The sequence below is a fragment of the Synchytrium microbalum genome, assembly GCF_006535985.1.
Source record: "Synchytrium microbalum strain JEL517 chromosome Unknown SmJEL517_scf0001, whole genome shotgun sequence".
Taxonomy (NCBI): domain Eukaryota; kingdom Fungi; phylum Chytridiomycota; class Chytridiomycetes; order Synchytriales; family Synchytriaceae; genus Synchytrium; species Synchytrium microbalum.
The window spans coordinates 1,518,220-1,532,046 of record NW_022158350.1 but is presented as its reverse complement, the minus strand read 5'-3'; the positions used below and the strand labels follow the sequence as shown (position 1 = coordinate 1,532,046).

Sequence of the window (13,827 nt, the reverse complement as noted above, 5' to 3'; positions counted from 1 at the left end):
TATTACCAAGCAGCTATGATCGACGTCAAACGCATTGATACACAAGGTTTGGGCCATCGCCGTATATTGAAAGACACGAAGGTCATTCAGAGTGTGTGTGATTTTGTGGCGTCTGTTGATGAAGGCAAAGTCGGCAGGTAAAACAATACAACGTAATACGATGATCTTATAGAGTCTATTTTGTAGTTAAATGGACAAAGATGTAGATGTGTGCTGTTATAGATAATGAATTTTCATATCTGATACGATCGTTGAAAAACGTTGGTTTCCGCCTGTATAATCCAGCAAGAAGCTCGAAGTCGATCAAAATCGTCAAAAAATTGCTACCTCGGCTCTGCTTCGTTCGCTAACAGTAGTGTAGGAAGGCGTCGAATGTTTTGGAAGTTCTTCGAACGAGGAAGATTATGATGGAAGATCTGTGAAACACGAGATAGAAAATGACCACCTTTCTTTGCTACATCAACAACACTCAAAACAATATACTGATTCTTCAAAACAGAGATCTATCCTCGGGTAAGCTTGTGAATAACGTCAATTTTCCATTCACAAATCACAGGTTCGCTAATTCAACTTTCCAAAATCACACGTAGATACAAATCTGTCACCATGCAACACCAACAAATGCCATTCCAATCTACATTTATTTTCGTACCAGTATTTGCTCCTGGTGCTCAATTCCAAAACAATCCACAATCACAAGAATATGCCCAACAAGCAGCCGCTCAAGCTCAAGCATTTATGAATATGTTTGCTCAAGCAATGGCAACTAGTATGGCAGCTATGAATGAAGCTCATAAGCCTGTTCTACGACGTCCAAAGGTATGTTGATGCTAGTAGTCATATCTGCGTCCATGATCGAAAATCTTCGACTAAGGATTTCGACTGAAATTCATCTCTATTCAAACATAGGCTTCACAAATCAAAACTCTTCCGTTAACACAACATCGTTATGATCAAAACTCTTCCTGTGGAATATGCACTGAAGCATGGAGTGTAGGAGACTTGGTCGATGTCTTACCGTGCTCCCACTTCTATCACAAGGACTGTCTTGGCCAGTGGATATCCGAAAATCACACATGTCCTATATGTAGATATGAACTCGAAGTCGAGAACGACGAGGAGTTCAATACCGGTGTCAAATCACGGATGGCCAATCGACCACACGACTACTGGAACTCGGATCACGATGTCGAAAAGGAACTAGTAGCAGCTGCTCATCAAACACATTGTGGGATGCAATCTGTTGGATTGTGTAGCATTGACAATAGGGAAGCATGTAATCCTGTTGATGTCGTCACGTTATCTGGTTGTCATCATACCTTCCACTCTGCTTGTATGGACGTACAGCTTAGAGCTGCTGGACACAATACTCCGGAAACAGGTGCTATAAGGTGTCCTATATGCCGTCATAGTGGTAGCATAGTTAGACCAAGTATAGAAAGTTTAGAGGTGCCTGATTTGGTGTCTGCTGATAACTAGAACTGATACTCTGTTGCAAACTAATTAGAATTTGTAGATCTTCCTCGCTGCACCTTTAATATAGATAATTTTGCTCATAATACGTGTTCATCAACAATCATCAGAGTCACGGTATTACGCTGGAAAAATGGAGGGAGGTCTAGAGAGTGCCTCAATCGTAGTCTACAATCAAGACCACCATTTTAAATCTGATCCATGTTCTGTATCCGATCCTCGACCTAGTCTTAAGCTTTTCAAAAGGTTTCTCTGCTCTATTCAAATCGTGTTTTTGGAAAAATTCCAACAGATGGAAACCCTGCCTGCTTATATCGGTCAATCGTGAAAGGGTTTCCAGCCGGCTCACTCCATTGTGGACGCTTGAAAGGGCTGATCGCTTGCTTTCGCCAGAATGATGAAAAGGAAGTTTCATCAACATCAGTCAATGGAATTCTGGTGGGGTTGTTGAAGAAATCCCATGATAAGCTAGTATATCTATCTCGAGTATGATTTGGCGGTCGGTCCGTCAGATCTCCTCAATCGTTTCAACATATTTACTTGAGGATTACTGCGACCGTGACTTCAGACTTAGTCGACATCAAGACAACGAGTACAGACTCGACGCACACGAATATCGAGTACACGTATTAAAACTTGGACTTTCAACCCATTTATCGGACTTGGTATAAAGTCACGTCGTTAGACGGTTTCGTCATGGGACATCAAGTTTCACGTGCTGTTACTGTCCCAGGCACAATCTCAAACACAACAAAAGTTAACGCGCAGACATTGATGCTAGCGTGTGTCTCGTCCGCTTCTGGCAATATGGCCGAGACTAGAAGACCCCTCGAGTACGCAAATAGAGCCAATAAGATAAAGAATGGTGTAACAATCAATCAGGAATGGAGCACTTGTGGTGTAGCAGAAAAGGGTAGATGGATCGCTGAAAGGGATAGACATATCACCAAACAAGGATAGACAGATCGGAATCATGGAGGGACAGCTCGATGAAAAAGATAGACAGCTTGCAGAAATGGATAGACAGCGTGCAGAAAGGGATAGACAGCTCGCAGAAAAGGATGGACAGATCCGAGCTATCACAACCGAAGCCTCCTATGTACGGACGCGAATGTCTTCATTGCAATCCAAGCTGATGATGCCGAGAGACGTATGGTCTTGGCGTCGACTCTGCATCCTAGTTGTGAGACTGAAGTCGTATTAGCCTTAGCTCGTCAAAAGATTTAGAAGACCAAGCTCAACAGCTGGTGAATACTGTCAACGAATACGCCCAAGAGGCAAATAAAGCAGCTGTCTCTAGAACTGAAATAGGCATCGCTGAATGTCAGAGAGTCGATGTTGTACCCCAAGACACTTTTAGGCTAACTGTAGATATGGTAGTCTGTCATGCGAGTACTGACACATTACCTGTCGAAGACTTTGGAATACCCATGACGCCCCCCAGTATTCTAAATCATCACTTGACAGGCTTCTCGCTCATCGTATTCTTGCTGCTCATGTACCCAGATATGACATGTCTGAGTCCTTGATTGATTCATACAACACAACCATACACGAGCTGCTACTAAAGCTTGCCCAAACTCAAAAGAAGGGGTATTAGTACCATAGTGTCATCACCAATCTTAATAACGCGCTGAGGAATCCAGCCATTAGTGTCAACCGTCAAAGTGATCCATCTCCAACAAATCTTCTCGTACTAGGCCAAACCCTTGAAGGATTGCTTTCGAAGATATCTGATGTATCAAATTCCGAAGAGTCAAACTTGTCAGTATCTAATATTGCGCGCAGTGAGTCTATGGAGGTGAGCGATGCCAAAATGGCCTTTGGCCACATGAGTTCAAGATTCTAACGCTTTCGATTCCTGCCTAGCGCCTCGCAGTGGATTCAGATGACAACGCTTGTAGAGAAGAAGTGAATTCTAGAGCCACATCACCAACAATCGACGATATCACTTCGCCTAGAAAATCGCTCTTAGTGAGTTAGAGGTTCGACATGTTGTCGAGGTCAGTGCTAGGTTGATAGTAAAATCTTCATCTAATCTAACTCGGAATATTCCTGGTTAGGCCTTTGGTGAAGTCTTACGGCAGACTGTGAATGATGGTGAAAAACGGGACGAAGCTGTTCATGAAGTACCATTAACAACCACCAACGCATTACAACCCACCAGAAAGGCTCCTCTCTAAACGACTCTTCCCAAGGAGGCTTTTCCCTTCAAAAACGTAACCCTCAAGGTGAGTACTGGGGTGGCTGCAAAACCTTCATATTCTAACTCGAACGATTCCCGCTTAGGCCTGTGGAGAAGATTTAAAACAGGTTGTGGGAGATGGTGGAAAAAGGGACAAAGCCGTTTATGAAGCACTGTCAACAACAACCAACACCGGAGACTCCTATCTATAAACGCCCTAAACCCAAGGCAACAAGAAGACGCTTCCTCGTTGATTCAGAGGGCGAGGCGTTCGTGTAAGATGACCACGAGTCTGAGTACGATGATGAACCATACGTTGAGTCGGAGACAGAAGATGAGGATGAGTGTGGGACTGACTACGAAAGTGATTGCGTAGAAACTGAAGACCCTCCACGTTCACCACTAATAACACCCATCCCAGCCATCCGACAAGCAAAAGAAAGAGCAAAGTCTCGAATGTCTCGTATACAGAGTGGAATTCGACGAATACCTCGTGGTGGCAACATGAACAGAAATCTGGCCCTTTACAATCATCGTATCACTACGGCACCCTTCTTGTCACCAATCCCACGATTTAGACCAAACCCCCCACTTAAAGAGGTACAAGATTGTAGGAGTGATTACTATCGACTATCCTAGAATTATATCATACCTTCATACTTAGGCAAATATATCGACCTAACTGCATTCAAAAACGCAAACGTGTTCAACTCATGAATTGGCAAGCAGCGACGAATGCAAAGCCCAGAATTCTGTTGTTCGACTTCCAAAGGTGTGTTGATGGCAATATTCAGATCCGCGTCCAAACATTAAGAAAACAACCAAGACATTGTCACAAATTCTACAAGACATCCCACGCCTTCCACAAGGACGACATCTCGATTATAAAGATCTTTCGTGTTGCAGAATGCACTGTGTCATGGTATTTAGGTACTTGGTAGACGTATCACGATGGTAGCATTTCATTCCAAGACCAACAAATCACATCAAGATGCAACAGCAAAGACAAAAAAAGGCAAAAACTTGCTTTTCGACACTATATCTATATTCTGTGGCATGAAATAACTAGCAAAAGCAAAATATAAGAGTACAAAGTAAACACACTCCAATGACTTCCAATGACATGATAGCCACATATAAGATATGATTTAACTTGCTAATATGTCTTTTCAGAATGGGAAATCCAATGGGTTTTGAGCATGGTTATAATTGGGTGGTAGCACAGTCACACCAGCCTTCAATCTAAGCAGATGCATGCGTTTCTTTTCCTTACATATGTTCACTAAATCTAGTACCTAAGTCATTTAATGTGGGGATCCGATCAATAATAGGCTCAATCAAGCAATAGTATGTTCAACCAACTCACCTCTTCTTTACTCCCAGAATTGGCCGCTTCCATAATCCTGTCTTGTAGCACCTATTCCAATTACAAACACGATATGCATGTTAGAATATTCAAGTACGAAAAAAAGTAGTACCAACAAAAAAAGGCTGCAAGAATCGGAAGAAATGCCTGATTTTCTTACCTGCATCTCACTACACTGTGCCTTGACCTTAAAGATCTCACACAACTCATCCATCAAACCAGCTTCCTGGATCAATGGCCTGACACTATCAAGAGGACCTGTTCCATCGGGTTTGTAACAAGGTTCCTTGACACCATTAGCATCATTGGCCTGCACTTCAGCAGCAGCCTGCGACCCAGAGCTGAATGATTGAGTCTGGGTTTCCAACAATGGGGATATATCGAATTGAGAATCTAGATTATTATTGGCAGGAGGAGTAGCCAAGGAAGCCAAGAATTCAGTGAATTCATCATCACCAATAGTTGGTCCCATAAATCCAGATTGACCCAATAAGGAGGCATAGTCTGTTGGTATGGTATCTGTTTGATAGTTGGTCAGGTCATCGGTCGCAGATGGCGTGTCACGATATTGGTTGAATATGGGGGCATTCAAGTCAAATGATGTTAATATGGGTTGGTTGTTTCCAGCTAGGATGGATGACAAGTCAATGTTTGACAAGATATTGTTTCGCGAGTCTGATGGAGTTGTGGTTGCTGTATTGTATCCGCCGTCAGCCACACTGGCTTCAGGAGAGCTTGCATCTGTATCGCTAGAGTGGGTGACAAAGTCTGGAGTACCGTTTGATTCGTAGTCCTTTGTCTAATGGAGGTTGATTATAATGTTAGAGACCCACTGACGTATGATTGGCTGAATACACCGGTGACACAAAAAATCATTTTATGAAGATTTACTGGGAACGAATCGGGATATCAACGTATTCGATTAGGGTGAACTTGCCTGTGGCGATGCACTCCTCGAGTCCATTTGCTGTGACTGTTGTTGAGGGAATTCAAAAGTAAATGCCATATTCTTGAGCAACACGTTTTCCGATTGAAGTTGTTCTAGTTTAGCTTTGAGCTGCTTGTTTTCTTCTAGTATAGCCATTGCACCGTCAGGATCGGTCTTAAGCTTGGAAGCCTGTTCAAGTTCTTGGACTCGTTCTTCCAGTTCCTTGACATATCGTTCTTTACGTTCACGGAATGCGCGCTGAGCAGCTCTGTTTTGAGCGGTACGTTTGTTTGTTGGCTCCGTAGTAGCTAGTTTACGACCAGGCTTCTTCTTTGGACCAGATGGTGGTGATGCTGAATCTGTTTGTAGTAGGACGGCGGTTGTGAAGTGTTAGTTCCAATGTTGCATATTGCAGGAGGCAGTCGATAAATGCCCAAGTCTACTAGAACGACATGATAACATACCATCATCATCGGCTGACGAGTCGTGAGCATGATTTTTGCGATGGGTGGCCTCCGAGTCTACCGATACGGCTCGTTTCTTGTTGTTTGCATTGTTTCCCCATAGTTGTGCCATTGGATCGTTTATTGAAGGATAGATGACTGTGTATGGATGGTGGTTGAGTGTCGAGTTAGTATAATTTGAGTTGCGAGTGACTGTATAAAGTTAGAATGCAAATGTGACCTTGATGTACCTTGTTGGGCAGCTAGACTTTCAAAGAAGGAGCCATCCAATATGCTTCCCGAGTAGTTGTGGGCCATTTAAGTATCTACTAGGGTTGTAGTATGGTAGTATGTGGTTTACTTTTATCGGTTGAGTGGACCTCGAGGGCAGGGAAAACCTTGAAATAACGTTGCTGAATCGACCGGCAGATATGCAGAATCGAAAGCGCCTGGGGTGACTAAGACAAGGACTGGTTGATTCGACGAGCCTACGGCAGTGTCTCTCTCCTGCTGCTGTCAGATGTGAGTGGGAATGAAGGAGGGGTTCAGCATGCCAGCACACAACTTGCCATTTCAAATCATGTTCAAAGCTGCCCCTGTCTATGAAGGAGAGCAGCTGAAGAGGTATCTTGTACATAATATCATATGAAACGAGCATACACGCCATCGGAACGCGAAATATGCACCTGCTCGACGAGTTCATCGCACCGTGTCAAAAAGGTTGTCAACCTTCCAATTGCGCAGAAGACGACTTGATAATTATATTCATCACGAATGGAGTGCTACTTCCCATGGCCTTCTAGTGCCAGTTCTAGTGTGCGTGTCCTCGCGTACTCCACGCTATATTTTCAATGGCCCAACAAACATCACATTATAGCTCTATTGGGACAAGGACGATACTTTGAAGATGGCACAGCAAGGTGCTACTACTGGAATAACATCCTTACTACCGCCACATCTCGCTCGACTATTCCATCCCCGTCCTCTTTTACCTGCTCCAACACCACTCGACAAGGACTTTGAAGACAAGCCAAAGGTCAGGCTAGATGGAATAGCCCAGTATCTCGATCTATGTAAAGAACATGACAAGGACTACACTCCTACTGAAACCGCTCAACAAAGGAGAGAGAGAAAGGTATATACAACATCATGTTGCATTTTGCTTTTTTGTTGGTCTCGTTGTGAATTGTACATCATGCAAGAGTTCCTATTCAATTCTCATACATCATCAATTAACATCCACATCCATTCTATAGAAAAAGGAAAAGGCTGCTCAAGCTGCTGAACAAGTCAAAAAGGGCCTGGAAACTTGGAATCCACTCAAAGACCCCAATATAAAGTCAGACACTTACAAAACTATGATTGTTGCAAGACTGGTATGGATCATGTAGTGGTGTGAATACTGCCGAAGATACCGGTGAATGATGCTGAAGATCCCGTTTATTTATGTCCTTTGTAGGATTACAGGTGTACTGAACGAGACTTGGCTCAAGCATTCAATGATTTCGGTCCCATTCAATCTGTACGTCGGATTATTGACCTGCTGTGTTTTGAACTGCATCCACATCTGCATGGTCTTCTCCCCTTGCTTGCACTCAACCATTTCTCATGCCAAACCATAGATCACAATCATCAAGGACAAAATAACCGGAAAACCACGTGGCTACGCATTCATCGAATTCAAAAACGAAAAAGACATGAAGGCTGCCATCCAATACGCTGACGGAATGAAAATCCTCGATCGTCGCATTCTAGTCGACGTAGAACGTGGTCGATCCGGTGTAAACTTTCGTCCTCGTCGCCTCGGTGGTGGGCTGGGCGGTACCCGTATTGGATCCAAACATGACAATTATGTAGGTAAATCCCCGAATGATCCTCTGGTTGCCCCGTCTCGTGCTGGCGGCCCTTCCTATGGTGATCGAGACAGAGGATTTGGTGGTGGTGGCGATAGGAGAGGTCCTCCACCCCCTCGCAGATATGATGATAATAGAGGTGGTGGTGGGTTCGGAGATAGGGATCGTTCATCGTCATCCTATGGAAGACCCAATGATCGTGATCGGGGATATGTTAATAGAGATGCTGATAGGTCAAGAGATGGTAGGGATTATCGTGATGATCGTCGTGGTGGTGGAGGCGACCGTGGTGGTGGTGGAAGGAGTGATGGTGATCGTGGTCGTGATGCAGGTAGAGGTGGTGGTGATCGTGATAAGAGAGATGATAGGAAGAGATCTAGGAGTCCTCGTCGTGATAGGTAAGTTAAGAACGACATCGTTGAGGAAGAGTGTTTTGGTTTTATTTGTTGTCGTCTTTCTTTTTGGTTTTGAAATACCATGGTGAGCATTATACATGGTGAGAATTATACGGGCAATGAAGGCAATGCAAAACAACCCGAAATGCAAGAAATCGCAAGTATTATTATCACAATCAAAGAAGTGGAGTATGAATCTTTTCTTTTGTTTTCTTCTCAAAGGTGGTGAGTATCAACAGTGCTAGACACATCAAACCCCTCCGAAATTCAAGTCATCTCCAAGACCCTAGTATAACTGTAATTCGCATGAAAAACAAGTATCTTGCTCCTTTTGTTGTTAAAAAGCTGTAGAAATAAAGATTCAAAACATTCAGAAGCAAAAAATAGAGAACTCAATCGTGTATAGTCCATCTAACTTTAGCGCCTTTCGATAGGCTTTCAACATGCAGTCCAACCTTGAATTTAAGATGCAGCGAGAACCCACTCACTAAGCCTGAAACAGTTCCGTTGTCACGAAGAAGCGAATACCATGTATCGTTGGTATCAAAGATACATCAAAGGCCAAAAACCCACACAAGATGGTCAAACCAGTTCGTTTTTTAACAAAGAATTCAACTACAACTGTGATTCTTTGTTGATTATGACAAACTTAAAAATAACAACCTACAAAGCATAAGCGACAAAAGCAAATGCACAAATCCAAATCCTTCCTATACAATGTTCATAAAACCCCCCATCCCCTCCCTACTTTGACTGTTCACCGACCCTCCGTTCCAAACTTGCAACAACATCAACCAACTCCTCATTTCTAGCCTCTAGATTCCTAATAAACTCAACAGTACGTTCCAATATCAAACTCTTGGAACTACCACCTGCTCCTCCCTTCAATCCAGGCACCAGATCAACAAGTGATGCAAATCCATTTCGTAATAAATCTCGTCGTTTCTGTTCTGATGCGATATGGTTTGCTCGTTTCTCATCTTCGGTTAGCAAGTCTCGACCTGATCGTCTTTTGCTGGCCGCACTCTGGCTGTTACGTCCTCCACGTCCTCGTGGGTTGACTGGTCCATCATTGTTTTCACTCTTTACTTGGACGGATTCACTACCAGAGGCTTCTTCAGAGCCTGCTTGATCTGCTGCAGTGGTGGTGTTGTTGGGAGTGCTGATACTATTGCTATTGTCACCTTCATTGTTGTAGTTGGTATGGTTGGTATTATTGGGTGTAGCTAATCCAGAGCTAGTCTGAGATACAGCACGTTTACCACGTCTGTTTCTGGAAGCTGGACGAGCAGCAGCACTAGCCTTCTTACTACGAGATTGCCTTCTACTTTTAGGTCGAGCTTCAAAAGCATCGTCATCATCATCGTCCTCTTCTGGCTCTGGTTCTTCTTCGTCCGCCTCTTCTTCCTCTTCTTCTTCATCGGAAGATACTGGTCGACGAGTTGCTACCCGAGGTCGTTTCTTAGCTGAAGCTCGTTTGGGACGGGTTGTTTCAATCTTTACAGACACAGGTGACGGTGTTGGTTGTTGTTCTGGTTCTTTGACTGATAGTATAGCGGCAGGTGATCCAATACTATGTGCCAGAGCTGCAGGAGACGATGGCTTACCACTTATAACACTACTATTACCACCACTACCAAGACCACTACTACTACTACTGTTATTTATACCGTTTATGGATGGATTTGATAATCGTTTACCAGCTGATGATGATGAGATATCTTGCATAGATGCTCCAACAGGATTATATTCCTTTCTCTTATCACGTGGTTGTGGTCCTACTAGATGCTTGTTAGGTTTTTCTAACTGATCCCTGTCAACTACTGGCGGTGCGGGTCTATTGTTCACTACTGCATTGCGACCATAAAGCGAATCTTGTTGTGCATGTTGAGCTAGGTTTGATAATTGTTGAGCAGCCATTATTTCTCCTTCTAAAGATGCCCTGCGATTCATATTTACACTACTCTTGGTATCGACAACTGTAGGCGGTGGAGGAGCTGGTGCTGGTGGGAAGCTACTAGGCATAGGTAGTAATGGTGATGGTTGAAAATTGTGTGGACGACCTTGGCTTAATTGAAGCGGTAAATGTTGCTGGTGTGGTGTCTGAGGATAACCATACATTAATGGTTGAGTATCATGTAATGGTAACGGTCCAGTTGGTACTGAAGGTGGTATACTATTGCTAACTAGGGGATTGCTAAATGGTGCAGCGTTATATGACGATGATAGTGCTGACGACGATGCAGAAGATATTGGTTGTCCAGCACCAGTTGGTTTATTAGCATCTGTTACAGCTTTTTCTGGCGAAGGTGCTTGTTGCTGTGGTGTATCATCTACCATCAGTTTCGTTAAAAAATCTTCCCAGTTTTGCCATTCTGTTGGATCTAGCAATGAATCCGTCTGAGGATTGTGCAGAGGACTAAATCGAAGATATTCATCTGCTAATGCTACTGGCAGATCTGATGGGAAGGTGTATTGCGTCGATGCACCTGTATATTCAAAATATTTAGATGAACTGGCCCTGAAGCGAAACAAAAGGGATGCACTTTGCACTGACCGTCGAAGTACGAAGTGGCAGGAGGTATCGGTGGAGGTATTGGAGATTGGCTAGGCATAATATACGATGCCATTTCATGTTCTGCGAAGAATTCAAGGTATACAATTAGTGAGCTGCACCATGATCTCACGATATTAGCACGATATTACCGGTCTGGTATCTACCTCGTCCGTTACTGCCAGCACTTGAGACTCTGCTCCTTAACCTTTTACCCTCTTCTTCATCAGACAGCTTTCGTTTAAGTGATTGTTTGCTACTACCAGGGTTCATAGCGGCCAAGAAGGGAGGGTCAGAGGCAGGAGATGCAGGTGGCGATAGCTTATTAACTGGTAGGACAACCGGCTTCTCAGCTGGTGCATCAATAGGAGGAATTGAAGTAGGTTTATAGGCAAAAGAGTTTGATGATGAGTATATATGATTGTAGGGAGATGTTTGGTGGGAAAGTTGATGATGTTGAATGTCAGGTGTTTTGTAGAATGAGGCCTGTGCCGTATTTGGTATTCGGCTCATATTAAGAGCGTAGTTTCAAGATTGAGCAACTCTACAATATTACAGTGCTCGTGGTTAGCATAAGAGGTTTGCAGACTTGAAGTTTTAACATGTGAACGGTGAACAGGCAAAATGACGGCTTCATAGAAAACTAGTACTGCTCTCTAAGCAACTAAGAGCGTTCAACTGACAGGAGCCCACGACATTTACATTCACCGACTGACATTCACACTCTTCAAGTTGACATGAGCTTGTTTTGTTGTGGTTTACATGTTCACTTCCAACAGCCATGATGGTCTTCTTCTAGTAACTCGACTTACTTTGATGCAAACTTCCACTGCCCAACCGTATCGAACTATGCTTTACTTGTCTTGACCATTCATTTGATGCTGGTCAGTAAGTGCTCTGCTCTTTGAGAATGTGAACGAGTTTGCAGAAAAACGCGAGCAAGGACGAACGCATTTATTGAAAGGTGGATAACATTATCATCGCGATCAAATACGCAATGTTCTCATACGATTGGGCGACATCGTTTAATGTTCACATCATTCTTGGATTGTAATCTTCCCATACAAAATCGAGATCTAACAGAATGGCAGACGTGGAAGCTGCTCCTGGCGATACCCCTGTAGAGACCGAGAATGCACCGGTCGCTGCTGCTGCTGAACCATTGTCTTCTGAAATTATCGCTGGATGTCTTTCGAATCTTTCTCGTACTTCGAACGGATTGTCTGTCGCGTACACAAAGCTAGATTGTAGATCAAAATCCATCGCTGATATTGATCTACTCAGGAACTTTCACCATCTAAAGTTTGTGGTGTGTAATATCAAACATTTGTTCCATTGCATTGAATGTAAATACCGTAGCTGTTCCCATCCTGATGCACTCACCGCATTAGGATTTATCGGATAATGCCATAAAGAATATTGCGCCCCTTGGTCCCTTGGATAATTTATTGACCATGGAAGTCAAGAACAACCAAGTCAAAGCAGTACCCATTGATCTAGACGCCCGTAAATACTTGCAAAGAGCAGATTTATCTTCAAACAAGATCGAATCCTTTGATGTAAAGAGCTGGCCTCTTTGTCATTACTTGAATCTGAATGGTGTGTTGCAACTTGTGTGTGTGTGAAAGGCAATTCCAATCAAGTGTTCCTCACCCGTCCTTGAAACATTTCTAAACAGACAATCAGTTGGAACAGCTACGTTTGCCTGACTTCCCCCAACTCTATCATTTGGAAGCTCGAAACAACAAGCTGAACAACACCGGTGGTATTGGAGCACCTCTGTTGCAAAAACTCTACCTTGTATGATCTATTACCGTGTCTTATTCAACGAGAGTATTTGGTACTGAATTGCATTTTTTTCGCTTCTAGGCTGGAAATCAAATAGACACCATTGTCGGTTTGGAAAGTCTCACTAAACTAGAGTTCATGCATTTACGTGGCAACAAGATCTCACGCTTGGACGGGTTCTCAGCCAATAATGTGGCCCTTACTGGTCTCAATCTGAGGTAGATGAAACGGATATGGTTGTAACGTTGCCTCAATTTGCTCACATACATGCTGTTTATAGGGGTAATCTCGTTTCGGATCCTAACGAACTCGACAAACTCACAGTACTACCGGCATTGACCAAACTCACATTGTCTGAAACTCCACTTGCCGAGAACTCACACTACCGCTTGGAAGTTGCCATGAGACTGAAGAACCTAACTATGCTCGACAAGATTGAATTCACACCTGACGAACGCGAGGAAGCTGTGCAATACAAGGAACAATTAGAAGGTTTGTGTTATAATTCCTTTGTCGTTGATCTCGCACATTGGGTGATTTGATAAAGGATAACGTTTACTGACATGGCGCTTCATTGGTCGTTCTAGCTGAAAAGGCAGAGGCAGCTGCAGCATTAAAAGCAGCCCAAGAGGAAGAGGAACGTTTGAAGCTAGAGGAGGCTGAAGCTGCTAAGGCTGCTGCTGAAGCTGAAGCTTTAGCAGCAGCAGCACCTGCTGAAGCCCCGACCGAAGGTGGTGAACCGGTTGAAGGAGGAGAAGCACCTACAGCAGGAGAAGAACCTCCTGCAGAATAAAGGCCAAACGACGAGAACGAAGAGGAATGTACATATTTGTAATGCTTTT

The 13,827-nt window shown here is 43.6% G+C and overlaps 3 protein-coding genes across 3 annotated transcripts, besides 1 other annotated feature; 2 read left to right on the top strand and 1 right to left on the bottom strand.

The window, feature by feature from the left end:
- Window positions 1–6,095: 6,095 nt before the first annotated feature.
- Window positions 6,096–6,182: a sequence feature (Short protein (SmJEL517_g00384, TPX38243.1) was converted to a misc_feature.).
- Window positions 6,183–7,169: 987 nt separating this feature from the next.
- On the top strand, window positions 7,170–8,650 carry SmJEL517_g00383 (uncharacterized protein; the record flags this gene model as incomplete). Its single annotated transcript, XM_031166313.1, has 5 exons — window positions 7,170–7,211; window positions 7,273–7,530; window positions 7,652–7,771; window positions 7,855–7,917; window positions 8,018–8,650. The coding sequence occupies 5 exons, from the start codon at window positions 7,170–7,172 to the stop codon at window positions 8,648–8,650; spliced, it is 1,116 nt and encodes a 371-aa protein (XP_031027964.1).
- Window positions 8,651–9,387: 737 nt separating this feature from the next.
- Window positions 9,388–11,710, bottom strand: SmJEL517_g00382 (uncharacterized protein; the record flags this gene model as incomplete). Its single annotated transcript, XM_031166312.1, has 3 exons — window positions 9,388–11,132; window positions 11,201–11,281; window positions 11,365–11,710. The coding sequence occupies 3 exons, from the start codon at window positions 11,708–11,710 to the stop codon at window positions 9,388–9,390; spliced, it is 2,172 nt and encodes a 723-aa protein (XP_031027963.1).
- A 571-nt stretch (window positions 11,711–12,281) lies between these two features.
- SmJEL517_g00381 (uncharacterized protein) lies at window positions 12,282–13,778 on the top strand (the record flags this gene model as incomplete). Its single annotated transcript, XM_031166311.1, has 6 exons — window positions 12,282–12,506; window positions 12,589–12,796; window positions 12,876–12,997; window positions 13,067–13,203; window positions 13,266–13,477; window positions 13,573–13,778. 6 exons carry the CDS (start codon window positions 12,282–12,284, stop codon window positions 13,776–13,778), a joined length of 1,110 nt encoding a protein of 369 aa, XP_031027962.1.
- Window positions 13,779–13,827: the final 49 nt, after the last annotated feature.